Consider the following 20,159-nt stretch of genomic DNA (forward strand, 5'->3'; position numbering starts at 1 on the left):
GCTTCCTAAGGATCAAACATTTCCAAAGTTTAAACATATACACACCATTATACACAGGAACACACTTCCTTCGTGCACTTTGATCTAGTTGTATTTTTAGCCCTAATGCCTTCTATTAAAGCCAAAATACTAAAGCCCAACTACCTTAGATTAGTTAAATTTTTCGTCTCTGTGAAAATATTTCATTCATCTGTTTAACTCACACACCTTATTAGCTTGAAAGAGAAGGCAGTGCTATTTAATAATGAACTGTCAAATCCAGAATAAAATACCTGTACAGTGAATGTCTAACCTCAATCAGATTAGACACCCTTATTTACCTGTAAAAAACAAAAATGCTAATGTATCCCTGGATGTAACAATTGAACATTCAAAATCACATTCCCGTCTAAAGACCTAACATGAGGGCTTCACAGAATCCCAGGGAAATCCAAGCTGCTCTTCTACAAATTCTTGCCTGCTCACCAGGGGTGAGCTAAGCATGTGATAAACTAGCTGGTCAAGGAAGAAACATTGCACTGAAAAATGCCCAAGTGTCTCTACTCAGACCTTCCAGCATGGCAATTTAGGCTTTTATAATCTTAACAGGGTACTACTTTTTGTGCAGCTTACTTGTTTTCTTGTACGAACTTTCCCTCTCCCAAGTTAAAGGTATATGTTTTTCTAACACTTCATGACGCAGTAAGTAAACCTTTACAGAGGAGAAGGAACAAGTTTTTACTAGATTTACTAGAGGAAATTTATGAATTTCCCTATGCTGAGTGCATCTCAAAGACCTAGATTGCATTTTATATGCATTCCATTCTAATGGGGTAAGATATCACTCAGTTTAAAATACTACTATCCAATGTCTAGTTTTATCACTAATAAAAAAATAACACCATTTATGCCTTAACACCAAAGAACATCACCTCACAACAAAATCCAAGCTTTTTAAGTGTACAAGGTCCAAGGCCCAGGTCCTACCTACCAAAATAGTTCAAGGGAAATGGAGTATCAGACCCTTCTGCATCAGCTGAGAGTGAGATTATTAACATCAGCCATTAAAATGAGCTAAAAGTTTTCCTCCATCCAGCTTGTATATAATTACATCAGATTCCCATGATGCAGAACCCACAAGGCTCTTAAGAATAAAAGTATTAAGCAGCTAGCATGCCGAGGGAAGCACTGCCTGAATTACCAAACAATTCAGTGTAGGACAGTGCAGAGAGCTTTTAAACTGGTCTACATGACATCCTGTAAATACTTAACCCAAAGTGCTTAATTTATAGTTTAGGCTTTCAGCCATTGCATCCTGATATAACCTTAGATTTCAAATTAAAAGAGAAATACGCTTTTCTATGGCATTTTGTTCTGTGATTTTGAACAATGCACTCTTTTTGACATAAACAAATCAGAGCAAGAATAGTGTAAGAAAATGCTGAGTTGTTTCTGCTAGTACCCAACTGTCCCTCCACACAAAATGTAAGCAATATGACTTTCTGTCTCATTAAATTACTTGCGTACCAAGTTTGACACAACTGCCTGGTATAAGGCGTATATATGACTGCATATTTTCTCTCCTACATGGGAAGAAATTTTAATGAGGGCAAAATTATTTAACTGTACTCACTGCAGGCAGCTATCTAACTAAAAGATAGTACACTAGCCACAAGCAAATATTGCTGAACTTCTAGTTCTGCTGAATAGAAGTGAGAACGATAACATATCAAGATTATGCAATTTGTATCACCATGAATAAAGCTGTGACCTACAATTTTTAATTCTCTCACAGGTTCATTAGACTGATCTCCTTCTAACATATTTGAAATATACATTAACATAAATTTGCTGCAGTTAATTTTGGTAGAAAACCAACTTACCTTTGAACACAGGGATGTCGAGTAAAAGCCATATTGATCAGAGAAGAGGATATTTTGATGCAAGGGATATTTTGGGCTAAGAGGAATTATAAAACAAAATCTTGAAGGGCTCTGAAACACATCTTCAGCACTTTCACCAAAAGTATGAGTGTCAATAATGATACAGTGTTTTCAGTGCACTGAATCTTATCTCACACTGCACAGTACACAAAAAGGCAAATTTTAAGCATGCTCCAAACCAAACACAAGCCCCAATTTACTACTCTACCTTTTCTTTCCCTTGTTTAGATACATAATTAGATACTTCATGTTTCTAGACATCCCAACTCTAAACACTGCAGGTAGGCAGCATGGGCTACCTGAGCTGGTGGGTTTTTACAGAAAGGATATTTTTTCAGCATGTACAGAGTAGCCAGTCTTGCAGCTCGGAAGTTGGCTCTGACGGAGCGATACACGGCTTTCCGGAGGCCAATCAGGTGCTGACTAGGATGCTGTCCAGCTTTATTAAATGGGCAAGCGGCACTGACCCTGTCAAGCAAACTTGAAAAGTAAAATGTGATACAACTGTACAGGTGTCCTAAAGTATTTTTAAAGAACAGTACATCAGATTTCTTATTTCATTATTTAGAAAGCTTTTTCAAATCACTCAGTAACTATGAGAGTAAAAAAAAAACCTTATCATATCAATGATATAGTTAATCAAAATTTTGGACAGCAGCCAGGATTCCTCAGTAAATAGCCTTAATCTATTCTCATCTGAGCTGTTGCAAAACTCCTGAGCACATTTATTTTCTCTAAAGTTTTCCAAAATGGTACATTAATGGTATACATACCATAACATTATCTCAATCAGGATGCAAAACTATCACATGCCCACTGTGAGCTTTGGAAGTCTTAATAAACATGTATTTAATACATACCTCTTTATATCCAAATTTATTTTTTCAATAATTTTTGCAGAAAAAAGGTGCCAACACATAGGTTTTCCTGCAAAACACTATATTCTTTTAACTTTCTTGATGCAGAAAGTTTTCTAGGTGAGGAGAAATATTTTTTGACAGATGACACAGATTTTATCATCATGCAATGAATGGCATCTGTATTTGTGAGACTTGACAGGTAAACACATGAAATGTATACACCACACAAGCATATTGGAAAATACGTTTGGTGTCTGACTATTCAGGTGAACATACCATTTAAAGGAGATGATGCCATTTGCCCATTAGAATATAACTCAGATTGGCTTTAGCACTGTAAGAAATCATCTCATCTGAAAATAAAATGAACTGTGAACTGGGTGAACATTGAACAGGTCTGTGGAACTTTAAGCTCCAGCTGTATCTCTTCCTATACAATCTGATGTCAAACCTGTGACTGAGACTCTGGAAACAGCCTAGGTGCACTCTGCTTGCTGGGACTGTTTTTACTAGAATCAACTCAGGAATGAACATAGTGACATAATGACAACAGGACAATCAATTATGATTAATTGTTTGGGGCTGGAAGCCTGCTTCTGCTCTCACCTTTCCCAGGGCACAGTGAAGAGGTGATTGCATGTGCAGTCACTTAAAAGGGAAAAGCATACATGGTACCTGGTAAGCCTGAGGTGGATTGCTGCACTGGTAACTATTTCTGTACTCCATCCGACTGAAAATCTGACCAAGCCAGCAGACTGACTCTGCTGGGAAAATGTAAGTCCTACTCCATGTGCTTAGCTGGACCGTGCTGCACATTGACTGGGAGAGGAACTAGCTTGTGGCCTTCACTATCAAATATGAAAACCAGAGCAGCCCACCCAGTGAGCAAGGCTGGAGCCATATATTAGTATGTTTAACACTATTAACACAAGCAGATTCATGTCAAATATTGCCATCTATTGAATATGCTAGCTGAAATACAATATAAAATATTTGCATACCATTTTAAATGATGTGTTATTAAAATGGTTTATATAACATCTCATAAATGACTTTAAAATCTGAAAAAATAAAAAACAAACTGTGTTCATTTCCATTTCTAAATGTAAATTTAAAATGTTAGCTTTGCTGTATCTTTCAACTAGGGAACACAGCATGTAGTGTAATACATGTCAATCTCTAACATTTCCCTAGCTTTTGAAAGTAGTAACTGCAAATGTTTATGTATAAACCTGCATCAGTTTGCAGACCCAAGCCCATGTGAATTGTCAAAAGCAAGCTCAAAGAAAAGGAGCAAAATTCTTCTACTATAATAAAGAGAGAGATATCTATGTTCTAGTCAGTGATGCAGACTTTTCCAACTCCTATAGAGAATAAATATAGCGTAACTCATGCACAGCATGTACTGCCAGTATTCAGCAAAACAATCTACTTTCCTTCTGGAATGGATTGTTTCAATGCTTTTTAGAAAAAAAAAATCTTCTTCATTCTACTAATTTAAATTAGTAGAATCTATTATATATCTTTCTGTCAGGCATGTCATATCCCTAAATTTCTAGCGTTTCATTTATCTTCACAGAATCACAGTATGGTTTGGGTTGGAAAGGAACATAAAGATCACCTAAAGATCCATGAGCAGGGACAGCTTCCACCAGGCTCCTCAAAGCCCCATCCAGCCTGGTTCTGAACAGTTCCAGGGATGGGTAAGTCACCACTTCTCTGAACAATCTGTTCCCGTGTCCCACCATGCCCATAGTCAAGAATTTTTGTCCTAATATCTAATCTAAACCTGCCCTATTTCAATTTAATGCCAATCCCCCTTGCCCTATCACCACACACCCTTGTAGAAAGTCTCCCTTTTATCCTCTATGTATTTTAATTGGACTTACATGTTATCAAAATGCTATCAGCTTTGCATATCAGCCACAAGAAGCAAAAAAATTTAAGGGTGAATTTCCTCTTTCGTACAGCTCCAAACCCATTTTACTGTATAGAACAACAACATATTTCTTCATTAATTTTACAAGCCAAATCTTAAATTGGCTTTCAACTTTTAACAAATTTATATAAACACATTAATAAAAATCTATTACTGTACTCTGGCATGAAAGCAGTTCTCTAAGGATGCTAATATATATCCATATGTATTAAGCTCACAGAGCTTAATTTTAGTTTAAAATACAGTAAAAAGGGAGCATTTTGGAAAAGAAGTTAATTTTTTGGAGAGAAGCAAGGGAATAAACACTTGCTGCTTACTCCTGCAAACTTTTCATTATGTATTTCTTCAGTTCTTGTTTTATGATATGCAAGACAATGGGCATACTTTCATTACCCTGCAGAAATTCCAGGCTGCAACCTGTCATCAGGCTTCATCTGGCTAATTGCAAATGAAGCAATTAGACAGAAATACTGCCCTTCTGCCTCAGTAGAGCACTACCCTACCTTTGCTAAACAATTTCTGTAATCCAAGCTACCCAGGTGAGGTCTTGGCCATCTCTGCAACACAGAGCTGGTACCTCACAGACACACCTGAAACTCCAACAGAGTGTTAAACACTTCCAAAGGCCATGCTGGAATCAGAATATCAAGTTGTCTTTGAGAGCAGCTAATGTAAGAGAAGCCTGACAGGATTACAGAATCATAGAATAGTTAAGATTGGAAGGGACCACTTTATAATCCAAGCTCCCTGCTCGAGTTCTTAGTTCCTGATCTATGTGCTGCAGTCAGTTTTACTGGCTGGGAGGGGAATGAAGGCAAAAGGATGTTTGACTGTCTATTTGAGTATAGCAGTCACTACCACACAGTAGTAAGCCACTTAATGTATAGAGAGCTGACCAAAACCTCATCAGTAAAAATCTACCATTTACAGAGGCAGTCCAGTATCAATTAATAAGGGGCAAATAGGGTAGAAAAAAGCAAAGCCATAGATATTTCAATGGATGTGTAAACTAGCCCATGAAAACAGCAATGGATGGTGTCATGGGGAGGAAAAGCAGCAGTGGAGAATGAGGAACCTCAGGCCAAAGCTGCAGACCTGGACTTGCCCTGTCAGATTTTAGCCAAGTACAACCAGTCAAAATCTGAATTTGGTACTCTTTCAATGAGAGCCTCAGTACTTTTCTACTCACAATATGGTCAATGCACAGGCCAAACTGTGCTGAGTTAGCAGTACCTTAAAACAGCTGCACATGTAACACTGACCGGGATGCTGTACCTGATTGAAATTTAATTCTTTCAAGGATGTAAAATAACACAAGAGGATACTCAGTAACTTTCCAAATGCAAACATTTAATGGTTTACCATTTCTCATGACATACTGGCATGGGACTCTTTATGAATAAGCTCTAAGATTTTGATAACCTTACTACAGAAGAACATAGTAAACTTGTTCTGTAGTAGAAAATTCTAGAAGAAAAAAAAAGGGAAAACTAGCATTTTGAATCATACTCAAAAGCAAAGAATTTCATATTGCCCTATGCAGAAGCAGCATCTCTTGCATATGTGGATGCAGAAAAGAGTTAGAACTGCCTCTAGGTTAAACCAACCCAACACATGTACAGCACTAACTTCTTTATACTGTACAGTTGCTCCAGTGAGGATGCTGGCACAGTCAGACTTCTCCCACTCCATCCAAATACCAAAGTCTTTTGAAAAGCTTGCCAAAGTTTCAAGTAAAGAAGCTATTAGATCAAGCACCAGCTTAAAGACCAGTCTGTTTTTTGTTAATCTGTTATCTAAGAAATGTAGTAAAAGAACAAGGCAGTAGCGATTTAGACATTGACCACAAGTTCATTTGCTTAAACTTAGGCAAAAATCCAAATGTTTTTCTCATCTGTAATTTGGACAAGCCCAAAGAATAATTTCTTTTAAGAACCCATTTGCAAAGATAAGACTGCCTATTGCTCAAGTATATGCTTCTTCAGCAAAAATCCAGACCAAAACAAAAATCACATAGCTAGGCAGATTGAAGACATGCTTATGCATTCCAAAGGGAGAATGAAACATTTCTTCAGTGAAATACACTGAAGGCATCTCAAGCTAAAAAATTAATCCATAATTTTAAGTCTAAAGTTGCACACTTGCATGTAAGAACATGTGTCTGAATGTCGAATAGTTGGTCTGGCACAGATAAACAACTTGTTGCCCACAAGGGAACTTTTGAGGTTTTTTTTGGAAAGAAGTTGACTGTATTTTAGGTGTTGGTGTTTCCCACCCCCTTTAGCCTTAAGCAGAATTGGCACATGTGGATTCATCATAGGTGATTACAACACAAAAGCATCCACTGCAATGAGAGTGCACAGAAACAGCAGGCCTGTTGGCTTTGGAATCACTGCATACACTGAACACTTTCTGATGCCCTTTCACAGAGCAGATCAGCAAAACTTATCAAATAACTACGAGAGCTAAATAATCAGAAACACTTTTGCATCCCTTAAGTGGAAGAGAGGCAAATTCAACAGTCAATAATTTAAGAATCTAAATGCTTCAACAATTGTATGCAAGAAAAAAAGACTATGTTAACTTTACTTGAGGTGGGAAATGATGTTTGATGGTTTTTGCTGACTACTGTGTTCTCACTACTTTAGACAGATTTGTTAAATAAAAATAGAATGGTTTTCATGTCGTCCTGTTTTCTAAAATATGAGCAACTACTTGCAGATCAGTTTATTTACATCAGTTTTGTAATGTAAGATAAAAAAACTCTCTAAATGACTCTGCAAAATAGTTAATTTCATTCAAAGTCCATTTGTTCATATATTTCATTGCTAGCAATGCAGGACATTTTAAAGGCATATGAGTTTTGTGAGATTTAATTCACCTACAGGATGTGGGGTTCTAATATTGAGTTGTTAGAATTCATACTTTTAGTATGAATAGTAATTATACTCTTTCATTACATTTAAAACCTTGAAGTATTATGTTTTCCAATAATTCCACTTGTTATGGGAGACAGTGTAACAAGACAATTCTAGATGACAGCTGGTTTGAATGGATCTGTGTATTAAATAAAGTGAAATACAGACTCACAGGGTAAATCCTCTGGAAATCACTTCAGTCTCTTGAATGAGTCGTAGAGCTTTCCTCACGAGATTAGTAAAGGCTCGGCTATTTGCCACTGTTTCTTCCAGCTGGAGACAGTATTTTCGCAGGGACATTTGCAGCTTGGCTGTCCTCCACGTGCCCCACGCTCTAAAGACGGCATAGAGGAGCAGCACCGGTCCGCACAGCAGCCATGATGATTCCTTCCACCACGAAGGAAACATAAGCAGTGCACTTACAAAGGCAAGGAACAGCGAGACATCCCTGCAAACAGAGACAGTACCACCAACCACACGTTACTAAGGGCATACAAGTGGGAAAAGTACCAAGTTTTCAGTTACAGTTGAGATTACAACATCTTATTGTGGGGCTTTTCTGTAGGTCCTGAAGGGAGCTGTAAACACTGAAAACTACTTGTGACAGGTTTAGATGAATACATACATGATATTACTTAGCTGGTATACTCTAAGGAAATCTTCAGCTTTTTTACAGCACAAGTAGGAGAGTAATGTACCACTTTGAAAGGTCAGTTTCTCTTACACATATGACTTAAAAAATAAAAAAGAAAATAAAAAAAAAGAAAAAACCTGACTACTCAGCATTATAAGCCAGGGCGTGTAGGAATCTGTACTTCCAGGTTCAAGAGTACAGTAGGGAAGGGCATGTTTCTTTTGGTAGCAAATCCCTCAGTTAGTGCCAGCTGTATTTTTTCTAGAGTCTGACTCATTTAACTTGGACACCAATGCACCACTAGTTTCTAACACAATTTTATAAAGATGGCTTGAATAATCATTTAAAATAATCTGGCACCTTTTGAAAATCCTTAAAGTATAAGGTTCCTAGTATTTCAGTTATTTCTCAAAGACATTTAAAAAGCTTATAAAGTTGTTACTTTCCTCTATAAAAATGCAATAAATAAGTAACTGCTAGAAAAAACACTGTTTCATAGACATTATTGTATGCTTTTGGAAAATAATCACAATCATCAAAGAGATGGATGAGATGCCAGTTTCAAGGTGCATCACAACTATACTTTTCTAAAATGTTTTCAATTAAATACATTTTTTTCCTTCATCCCTTAAAGCTGTGCATCCTGAATTTAGGTTTGGAAGTATTCACACGGAGTATTTTTCCATTTCTAAATTAAGGCACAGGTTTCTACTTCCTGGACAGTTTTGTGGTCAAATTTCAATCAGCTTTACAAGTGTTAACTCTTTAGGGCTACTTGCTACTGATATGTCTCAGTGAAGATCCAAGGTTAAAATATTCCAAATATGTAACTACCTCTAAAACGAACAGACACACAGTTTCTAACTTCCTTGGTACATTAAACCCTTACAAATAAAATAAAGCAAATCACAACAATGAAAGACCAGAAGGGACTTAACAGCTCACTTTCTTTATTTTCAGCTTTTGGTTGGTTGGTTGGTTGGTTGGTTAACCATCATGGACAGACCAAAGATGAAAATGGAGACTCCACAACCCAGGCCATGGCTATTCCAACTCCTAAGTATTCTTAGAGTTCAAAAGATTTTTCCCCAAGTCCCAATTTGAATCACTGGCAGATTAATTACATTATTCTTCCTCATATCCTTCCCTTTTCTGAACAGAACAAATGATGACTGATCACAACCTTCTACATATCATAACACTATTCCATCCCAGAGATATGCAGATCCTTTCCTGGAATAGTACTGCATACCCAGTTATTCATCACTTGGTGTTTATTAATTTGACTTTTCCTTCCCAAGTGTAGCATTAAACTTTTGTCTTTATTGAATTTTCTATCATTTTTAAGGCATTTCTCCAAGCTACTGTTGACCTCTGGTCTGTGAAAACACAAACTTGGTGTCATCTGGAAGGTGAACAACATTCACAATTTTTTTAAGTGTACTTTATCAGCTGAAAGTTGAAGAAACTGAATAATGCTAGGACCAGAAAAATCTGGGTCAAAAGTTCTCTTGTTTGATAAAGAGCATCAATAATGACGTAACTTAAACAGTTGAGGTGTGACTTTATAATAATTTTATCTACATTTTTAGTGTATATATGAGAAAATAGTACTGGCCCATTTTATGTGATTTTTTTTTTTCTACTGATTACTGCATTTCCAAGCAAGACACTGTCAGAACAACCACTGATGATGTTATTTTTTAAATACAGGTGGTAGCTGTTCAGATACTGCTGCAGTCAGCTCCTTCAGTATTCTTGAGTAAATTCCACAAGACTCTGCTGACTTCAATGTATCTTACTGAAATATTTTGTAGTTTATTCTTCTAATATTCTATGTCTGAAAATGGACATCCCACCTCACCTTCTCCCACCCACAACATATTTTATAAAGACCCCACCAAAATAAACACTTTCCAATTCAGGTCTCACAGTCATGTCTCATTATCAAAATCACCTCTATATAGCTTCAGAAATTAATGAATTAATCAACTATGTTAGTTCTTCCCTATAGAATATATTAACTAGGGAGTATTCATTCATGTTCATGTAGTCTTCTCAGATTAAAATTCACTTTCAACAAAATGCCCAATGAAAAAAACCATGCCTATACAAAAATCTGGGGCCTAGTAGAATAAAGACTCAAGGACATGAAAAAAATGTAGTTACTTTAATGTTGCATTTTATATCAAGAATGCACAATATATTTTTTACTTGTTTCTCAGTGACTATAATGGTAGATATCCTCAATACAGTACCAAATATTAGGAGTTGCTAGGGAGCGTAGCGTTGGAAGTTGTCTGTTTTCCTGTTGCTTACACTGCCCTGCAGACAGGATACTGGGGTCAAGGAATTCAATCAGTTCCACATCCTCCTGCAGCAGAACTTCCTGTTGCAGGATGGTACGGAGCGTGTCAAATCGAAATCCAACATCCTTACCACATACAAATGGGCAGGAGAAAAAACAGGCATTAGTAAAGAATATGCAAATTCATAAAATTAAGTTAGCAGAACAAGGAAAACACCCACACACTCTACACTTTACTGACAACAATCTGTTCCCAGAGCACAGGAATGTTTCAGATATATGACAAGTAGCTACTTTTTTATTAAATTTGTTCAACTTTAAAAGCTCACACTACTACCTAACAGTTCAGGCTTGCAGGATGCATCACAGTGACTTTGTGATCTGACCTAGATAGTAACAGCAACTGGAAACAGGCCAGAGTATGCCAATATATTTGCATAAGAGAAGTACTGAATCTGTTAGAAGATCATTAAGAAACAGAAAATACTTTTTTTGAAAATGTCATGACATCATTTATGTCATTAACAAACAGAACATAGAGAGAGAAAGAGAGATATTGCTAATTAATCAACAAAAAGTCACTTATGGACACTTAACAACAGTAGGGTCAGTGCACGGGATGGAAGCACCGAGCCAAGGCAGTGGAGTACCCTCCTGCAGGATTCTGCACCTTTCCCAAGGGAACTCAATCCAAACGTGAAACAGTATGGGGCTCCAGAGACCTCACCCCTGCTACTCCTCAGGCAAACTTTAGGGAGTTACTCAGTTGTGAATTCGATGCCATAAGCATTTGCTACTTTTCCCCCAACTACAGCTCTTCAAGACAAATATGCAGCTCATGAAGACAAATGCAACTATCGGAGAAGTCCCTAGAAATTTTCATTTGCATACTGCACCAAACCATAATTACTTCAATTTAAGAATGCCATAACAAGACCCAACAAACACTGAACATGTGCATCTCTGCATCTAGCTAACTACAGGAGAGAAAAGAGAATATTTCTGAAAAGTCTCTAATAGAAGCTTTTAACACAAGTGTGACATTTCACAGTACAAAATCTGTTTCATTCTGTCACTGACAGAATGAGATTCTTTATGAAACTGTAAGATAGCTAGTTTAGAAATTTAATTCCATGCACAGATGTCACCTCAGATAACTTTCATTCTACTTTTAATGGAAAACATTTGTTTCAGGACTGTGTGCAAGAGGAAACTCTGCCCTCCTCCGACGCATCCTGTGTCATTTTAGCACTCTACTGTAGTATGCAACAGGACAAACATGTTTTCCATGTTCTTCGGTTATGCCTCCATCTCAAGAAAGTATGCCTAAAAATTGCTGTTAACATAATAACCTCAATTCATAGGGGAAGAGGGAGGAAGAAAAAAGTCAATCAAAGATCACTAATGAGAGATTTTCAAAGGAAATTTTGCCCTCCTGAGATAAAGGAGAACTGAGATACAGCACAACTCTGTGAGAAATGGAAAATTCTAACTTCTCATGTTGCTCAACATTTTCTTTTGAAGCTCCATTTGAAGACATCATCCCTACAACATAGTAGAAAAAAATAAATCAAAACCCTAGATTCTGGAACAGTTTGACTAGAGTGACATTTGCAAGCAATACTAGGAGCATGAAGGAGCAGGGTACAAGTTAAAGCAGATCTGAGACAAGCCCAGACTGGAAAGCAGTGCTGCAGAGAAAGAGTAAACAAAGTTTGATTTGCCTTTCCCAAAAGCAGAGGCCATTTAGAGAGTAGTGTCAAAACAAAGAGGCCAGGATGGGTCCAGGGCCAGTACAGCTGCACTGTGGTGGTGCTGTGTCTGAGCTAACAGGCTGAAACAGAGAGTGAAGCAATATTCAGCTGAAACTCCAGAACCTTCTGTCTTAGGTGGTCTCTACAAGGCACTAGGATACCAAACGTGGACCTTCTCAGTCAGCATCTCCCCACTGCCCTCCACCAAAGGGGTACCTACACTGTAATTAAACTCAGTTCAGCTTTCAAGAATTTATTTAATTTCTCGCATACTTTATTATCTTCCACATTTTGAACATCCTCAACCTGGCTACTGATACTGCTCCTGTCCTTTTCTGCCCAATTTGGCACAGTAACTGAAGACCAGAATTAGTATTATCTAAAGAGTAAGTAATACTCTTAGAGCCAAAACCAACAATACAGACCAAAGATGTTGTTCAGAGGATGAGATACAGAAGGGAGGAAGACCTGTGGATTAGGAAAGGAAATGGAAAAATAAAAAAAGTGATCACTTACCAGTCGGTGAAGTATGTCATTGTTTTTCTTATACTGTAGAAAAGGAAACCAGCTTCTAAAAAACTCAACTAGTTTTGACAGGATGCCTTGCTAAAAGGAACAGAAATTACTCCAGTTAAAAGAAACCAAATAACCAAAGCCAAAATTAAATAAATAACAGCAGTCAAAGACTTTACTTCTCCATTTGATTTTCTTGTTAACTCAGACCAAGTACCTGTAAGGAAGTTTCACTTGCTGTGTCTGGCCTAACTTCAGAGTACACTAAGAGAACATCTGCTTCCTGTCAGTTTGCTTGTGAGCAAGAGAATAAAATAAAGCCTTCAGTAACCCCACCTATTTGGAGCATAATAGATTGTTATGGTGTTCTGTTAAAAATAACTGCAGCTAAGATTAGACTGATCTCAAGCTGGCAGCTACTGCATTGATATGAAAGACTTTCTCTCTCCTGGGAGATAAAAACCCAAAGGTTAAATGATTGACAGGCTTTAGAAAAGTGAAAGACCAGAACAGGGACAACCTCTCCTCAGCAGCCCACTGCTTGAGCACAAGACTCCAGAAGAGTTGTAAACAGAGACAGGGAGAGTGATGGTAAGGAGAAGAAATGCCCCAGAAATTCCCTGTCCACACCAGTGTGTGCCACCAGGCACTTTATCTCTATGCTGCTTCCTATGCAACCTAAATCCACACTTTTGTCTGAGCTGTAAACATATCTTCAGATGCCACTAAAAGAGGGACTCCCTCTCAGTCATCACACATTCTACTCATGTATCTTCCTAAAACAAGATGCATAACAGATTATAACTTAATAGATGCATGGTTTTGCTTTAGTCTGCAGTCATTCCATGAACAAAAAAATAAAGCAGGTCTTGACACATCATTCTATCTACTTTCCCCAGATTGAACTGACAGGAAATATTTTTCAAAATATTTACTTATATATATTTCATTTACCCTGAGGCCCTGTCTCAATCTTCAGACTGCTGACATGTAAGACAATAAAATAAAATGTATACCAAAAAAATTAATTGTGAAGTGCTTACATTTTGTGGCATACTATTTCAAAATAATAAAACAAAGCCCCATACAGATTGTAATAGCCCAGTGCATAAAAGGTGACAATTTCTGTTTCTCCCTCTTGTTCGGGTTTTTTTTTTTCATTTTTTATTCCCCTCTTGTTTTTTTCTTGGATTTTCCCCAACTACAAGGTGGAAAATAGAAGAACAAACCCAAGCAACAGGAGCTCAGAGTTTTGTAGTTAACCTGTGACCAGACTGACAGCCTTCTGAAAGGCAGTGCAACCAGTCTGGTGCATCAGGAGCTGTCACCCTAAAGCCCTTATGCTTCCACAGTTTTTGAAATAACTTATTTTAGGGCCCATTTAAGTAATCTAACTCAAGCTTTTCTTTACAAATGTCTCATCTTTCTGTATACAGTTAGATTTTGAGATCTATGCCACAAGGAAGTGTTTTTAGGTCAGTGAAGAGGTAAACCAGTAACAGGGATCTCATAATGATAGCTCTTCCCAAAACACTGACATCACTGTGGCTTGTTAGGAGGAGCTATCCCAGCAATTCACACTTAAGACTATGGAATAAGTCCAAGTGATTTTATTTTGATGTTGCTCAAGGGCAATGACATAAGTCAGAAGAGTATCACTAACTGCAGCACTAGATTATCCTTCAGGTTTCTTGCAAAGCAGTGCAAAAGGAAATAAAATTTTCTAATTACAATTTGTAGAAGATTGAAATTAAATGAACAAAGGTCTTGCTCTGCATTTGAATTTCAGACAGCATTTCACTGAAAAGTACTTTTCCCTGTACATTGAAAGCAGGGTATAGAGTCATACATTTAAGAATATGCCTCTTGAATCCTATAATTTTCAACCGCGTAGCCTTTGTGAGTCTTTGGATTTTTATGATGAACATTTAAAGCTACACCAAGGACTGTATTAAATTGCTACCAGCTTACTAAACTAGACTGTGGAGTTACTGAAAAAACCCCTAGTGTGCTACATAAACAATCTTTTAGTTTATTCTCCAAGGTTTAGTTTAAAAATAAAGATCTGAGCTTGCATAAACACTCAACAGGCAAGTCAGTGCTTGAAAATGCAAAATGAGACAACCCACTGTCTTGAGCTGTGACCCAATAGAGTACAGCAATACAGTGAATTATTCACATCCTTGGAAAAGTGTCTCACAGTTTGCATTCCTGTTGGGAGAGTTACTGACAAGTAAAACTACTTTCACCAACACACAAGTCAGGTCATGGTGCCAATGCTTCTGGAGTATTCTTACAGCTTTAGAACAACACTCAGTCAAACTCTCTGTAAACTAAATAACAAAGATGCATAACTCCTAATTTAAAAAAATATTATCATAATTCATGCACATTTTAGGTAAACTAATCTGAATCTAAAAAAGAATTCTAAGAACTATTTCTCTTTTGTAGAGAAATTCTTCAGAAGAAGATAATGCTACACATTGAATACCTTGCATTAAGTGGGTGGGAGCCCTAGACAAAGGACTAGTCCCTCTGTCATCCCACATCAGGTCACCTGCACAGCCACTGACGGCTAGCCCAAACACAATCCTCAGAAGCTGCCTCCAGCACCAGTTCTGCTCTAATAACAAAATATCATCATATCTAAGGTGGGACAAGGTGTGACAATATAATCAATTTAAACATTTAGATATGCACAGCAGTTTAGGAAAATGGCTGAGAAAGATGTAAATGGGAAGTGATAAATTCTGTAAAGATCAAGCAGAATTACCCAAATGGGATTTAATCCCTGAAAACAAGTCCAGCAGCTCTTACTAGCAGTGCTTTTGAGTATCAAGTGATCATGAGACCAGGACTTTAGCCGTAACTTTCTCCACAAATTGGCACAGCCAGGAACACTGCACCTACAATTACTATGCTAAATCACATCTCCATAGTCCCTCAGATGGGAGTCTGGCATTTCATCAGCCCCCAGAACACAACCTTAAAACACCTCTACAGCTTTAACTCAATGTTCATTAAGACCATATTCCAATTAAAAAAAAAAAAAAAAAAAAAAAAAAGCCAAAAAGCTACCATCAAAACCACATATCCTGAGAAGTATTTAAAATGTGCTTCAAATTCAGCTGGTGCCTCTGCCTTTCCTTATGCCTGATCCACACACTCTGCTTGGCAGGACAGCTAGACACAATGGAAATATTTGTATCAGTCACTAGGAACCTCTTTTTCTTCCCAGATTTGTTTTTTCAGTCCCTGAAGATCCCAAAGTAGACCTTTGCCATGCCAAATTCTTGCTGCATGTCACCTGCTTTCAGCTGCACAGGGTTCCCACTTGACAGAACACAAGAGGAGGAAACAACCTCAACTCAAAAACAAAGCAATACTCCAGCTTTTACCTTTTAATTTTAATAAAGTGTTTAAGGCATTTGGAAACTTGCTTTTCAGAACAGAAGGAAAGTGATTTACACATACTGGGAATCACTCAGTGTGGTATAGCATCTGCTCCCTGTAATCATAGTTACATCAAGCCTCAAGGAAGATCATTTCATATGAGGACTGTGGGTAGGTACATATTCAGAAGTCAGAAACCATTTATTTTCCAGATATTTTATCATTTCAGTAGACTAGGCCAGTGAAGGCCAAGAGAAGGGAAATGGTAACAGTCCCATTTAAACTGAGGAAATAACTGGACAGGAATAGCAAATTATCTGTCTGTATGTCATAAAAAAGTTGCAACAAAGCCTCAGATCCTCCTAAATCCAGTCCATTTTTCTAAATGTGTGGCCAGCTGCCTCTCCCTCATTTTCTTTCCTATTGAGACACCCTACCAAAATGGGACACAGAAATCAAATGACAAAAACAGACTTTCTGACACCAGATTACAGAAGGAAATCTTCCCAACTGGTACTGGAATTGCAGCAGAAAGAACCTATGAAAATATATCACTAATAATTACACACAGGTTTCTTCCTCATTTCCACTATGTACTCTTGTCTAGACAGAGATGAGACAACGTGAATGTCACCTAGTGTTTGTAAGAAAAGGACAGCCCGTTTTCACACACCCACTCCCTTCAAGCTGCAAGGCAAAGCATGAAAAATTACTTCTACATCTGACACAATACTGGAGGAATTGCTGCCAACACAATAAAATTAAGTGTAAAATGCTTGAGGGGAAAGGAGGGGAAAAAAGCAGAATACCTGAGGTTTTTAAAAGCAGTATATCTTAATACTTTTGAGGTTCTTAACCCTCCAGCACTTTTGTGTAAAATTCAGTGGAAATTATATACACAAACACAGTAACATACTGATTTTCTGACTGCCACAAAAGTAACTATGCAAAATAATGTAGCTGACAGTCCATACATTACTTCATAGTAACCAACAAAGTATCAACCAATGAAATGCCATCCTATTTTTTAATTAACAGTGAACAAATGTTAACATTTAATAAATAAATAAACAAACAATCCAAGTCTTCCTATTCTAAATCAGAATAGGTATCTTCAGTGTAAACATACCACAAAACAGCTATTATCTATAAAGATAGGTGGTTTCTTAAGGGTTATGGTGAGTGCCAGCTGACAATTCTGAAAAGCGAAAATGGTAGACCTAATGTTTCCATTAATACTTTTAAAGGTAGCTCAAAATAAAGTAAATTGTGAGCAAAATCCTGATTTAAATTCAGCCTTGCTTTGTGACCAGTAATAGAAGCAATCATCATTAGAAATGCAAGAGCTATCCACATCAACTATCTCATTCAGATTGGCTACTGCATTTCTACTTCCCAGAAATCCTCTTTCTTAATATGTTTTGTCACAGACAAAGCTATACTTAGCAACTAAATGCCTGGGAAGGGCTGGAAACTATAAATATTCTGTTCTAGAAAATTACAGGTTCTATTCCCAGAATGTCATGCTAAGTTAACATAATAAGATTCACTACAGAAGATAATTTTCAACACTCAAAAAAATTATTTATCAAAGCTTCTTGCTTCCCTGGCTTACGTAAGTGCAAAGAAACACTCCAAACTATACTGATTAACTACAACTTCAAGATACATTAACAGGCTGAGGTTCATTGTCTGGGTGTTTTTGCCTTTATTTTTTTAAATACAGGAAGCAATTCCTCGCTGTTCTGATTTCTCTAATTTGTGAAGCAATGCACTTCTCTTGTGAGCAGATAAATACTCAGCAACAGGACAGTGCTCACCTTCTGGGCAGCATGCACAGTCTGCTCCCTTTGGCTTTCTGCTGCTGCACATTGCTCTGCCTTCTGTGACACTGAGGAACATACTTCAAAATCTGTGTGTCCCAAATCCTGCAGATATTGGTACAGTGGGGAATTCTGAAAAGGGAGTTACAAAAAGAGAAAAGAGAAAAAAACCTGTTAAAAATCATTCTGTGTTTCCCACAAAACACCACTGTGAATTCAGAAACCACACAATCAGCAATGAATGGGTTGAGAAATGGAAAAAAAAAAAAAATTAGAAAAAGGCTTCTGCTCTCTCAAAGGATGGTACTAGTATTCTGGCTCAAAAATAAACCCCAAAAACTCTCACAGCACACAAACAAAAAAAACAACTCAACTTTTTAAAATTGCTGGCAAAATGAATGGTTTACAAATAGTCCTTAATAAAGCAGAAAAAGTACGAAATTCTGATCACCAGAGAATAGTGATATTTAGAATTATTAGATATTTTCTATAGAAAATTATTATATATTTTCTATATATATCTGAGAAATTTCTTCTTGTCATCTGCACCAGGAATCTAGATTTACTTAACTCTTATTTTTCAGTTTATAACTACATATTTGGCAGTACCTAGGACACATTTGATGAAAACAATACCTAGGATAACTCCAGTTCTACTCAGGACACATAAAGAGACTTCATTTTTAAGAGAAACTCTCAGCAATCTGTCTGATACAGCCTAGTTAGACAGGGATTCATTTGACCCCTGAAAAATTTTATTAATGAAAGTATGCAAAACTAGCCAACTTCATAGAAAGAATACCAACATCTTAATTTAACATACTGTCAACCAAAATATTTTATATAAAAAGTAAACACTTTACAGGAAATTATGCATATTTGTGGAGGTCTGCAGAAATGACCAACCAACAGAACACCTACCACTAATTGTTACACCGACTATCATTAATTTGCTGGTGCAAGTTGTGAAGGGGCTCACCTAACTCTGACTATGGACCCACAGTGGAATCTCAAATGACTGCTTGCCATGATGGAAGCCATCACTCATACCAGATGAACAAATTAACTTGTCACCTTTAGGAATTTTGTTAACCCTAGCACCATTATTTTAATCCCTCTTATCTATTTAACGCATGCAAAATCATACTTGTGCTTACTCTGTTTAAGTTACTCACAACAGATTCAGCATCCAGTCATTACCTGAAACTTAAATATTCGTACCAACTCACAGGTACAGACAATCACACTCACCCCCAAAGGCAATGATTGTGCAAAACACTAGGATAGGTTAATGACTCATTTCCTTGTGAGAATATTTCCAGTGTGACAACACAATCCTATGTTTTTTCTAAGTACCCTTCTTCCATGGTTGAGTATTTTTTCAAAATGCATCCAACTCTAATTAAACTGTGCTGTTTCTCTCTATGTAGAACATGCTATTTTACTGGAATTCCTTAATTCCAAAAAATGGAAGAGTAAATGGACTAGAATACTTGTTCTATTTAAGACACTGTTAAATTTACCTAATAACTTCAGGACAAACTGAGAATATGCATGGATATGCATAACCTTGTCTTCTTAAAATAGCTTTCATACAGAACCAGACTGCACACTGCCAACACACCTGGAACAACCTGAACACCTCCACACAAGAACTTTGAGGGTAGCATGGAATTTTCCCCATTTAGATGAAGACACAGACAAAGCAGTGGGTGAATAGAGAAAGTTTTCTTCAAAAATCATAGTTATAAGGCTTGCTCCAGGCAGAACTTCAAGGAAATCGTACCTAGGCTCTCGGCAAACCTGACCATCATCTTGACCATGCTTGCCACGAGCAAGGCCAGCCACCATATGACACATGACTGTTCTTGTTCTTTATTGGCACTAGCCAACATACAGACAGCTGGCAAAATAACCCAAAAATACAAAGGGGTTTTTCTACTATTATCTCAGGCTGCACCTTTATTTGGTGTCAATTATGAGATAATTTTTTTAAAGTTGATCAAAAAAACTGGTGTCTTGCTGTTTAATTAGTTCCATTTCCTCACAAAAATGGATGAAGGCAGAATAAGAGGTAGACACAGACAGGCTACCC

General features: G+C 37.2%; 1 protein-coding gene across 2 annotated transcripts in view; it reads right to left on the reverse strand.

The window, feature by feature from the left end:
* The window catches only part of LOC131592567 (vezatin-like), a 51,248-nt gene that overhangs the window by 17,587 nt on the left and 13,502 nt on the right, over positions 1–20,159 (reverse strand). Inside the window, exons 2-6 of one of the 2 annotated variants that reach the window (XM_058864127.1) lie at positions 18,062–18,196; positions 12,852–12,941; positions 10,532–10,707; positions 7,812–8,087; positions 2,253–2,390 (exon numbers count right to left, since the gene is read on the reverse strand). In XM_058864127.1, the coding sequence (XP_058720110.1) occupies positions 2,253–2,390; positions 7,812–8,087; positions 10,532–10,707; positions 12,852–12,941; positions 18,062–18,196 (815 nt within the window). Of the gene's footprint in view, positions 1–2,252; positions 2,403–7,811; positions 8,088–10,531; positions 10,708–12,851; positions 12,942–18,061; positions 18,197–20,159 lie in introns of both variants that reach the window. The other variant, XM_058864126.1, reaches the window with a different exon arrangement.

The sequence above is a fragment of the Poecile atricapillus genome, chromosome Z (assembly GCF_030490865.1).
Source record: "Poecile atricapillus isolate bPoeAtr1 chromosome Z, bPoeAtr1.hap1, whole genome shotgun sequence".
NCBI lineage: Eukaryota > Metazoa > Chordata > Aves > Passeriformes > Paridae > Poecile > Poecile atricapillus.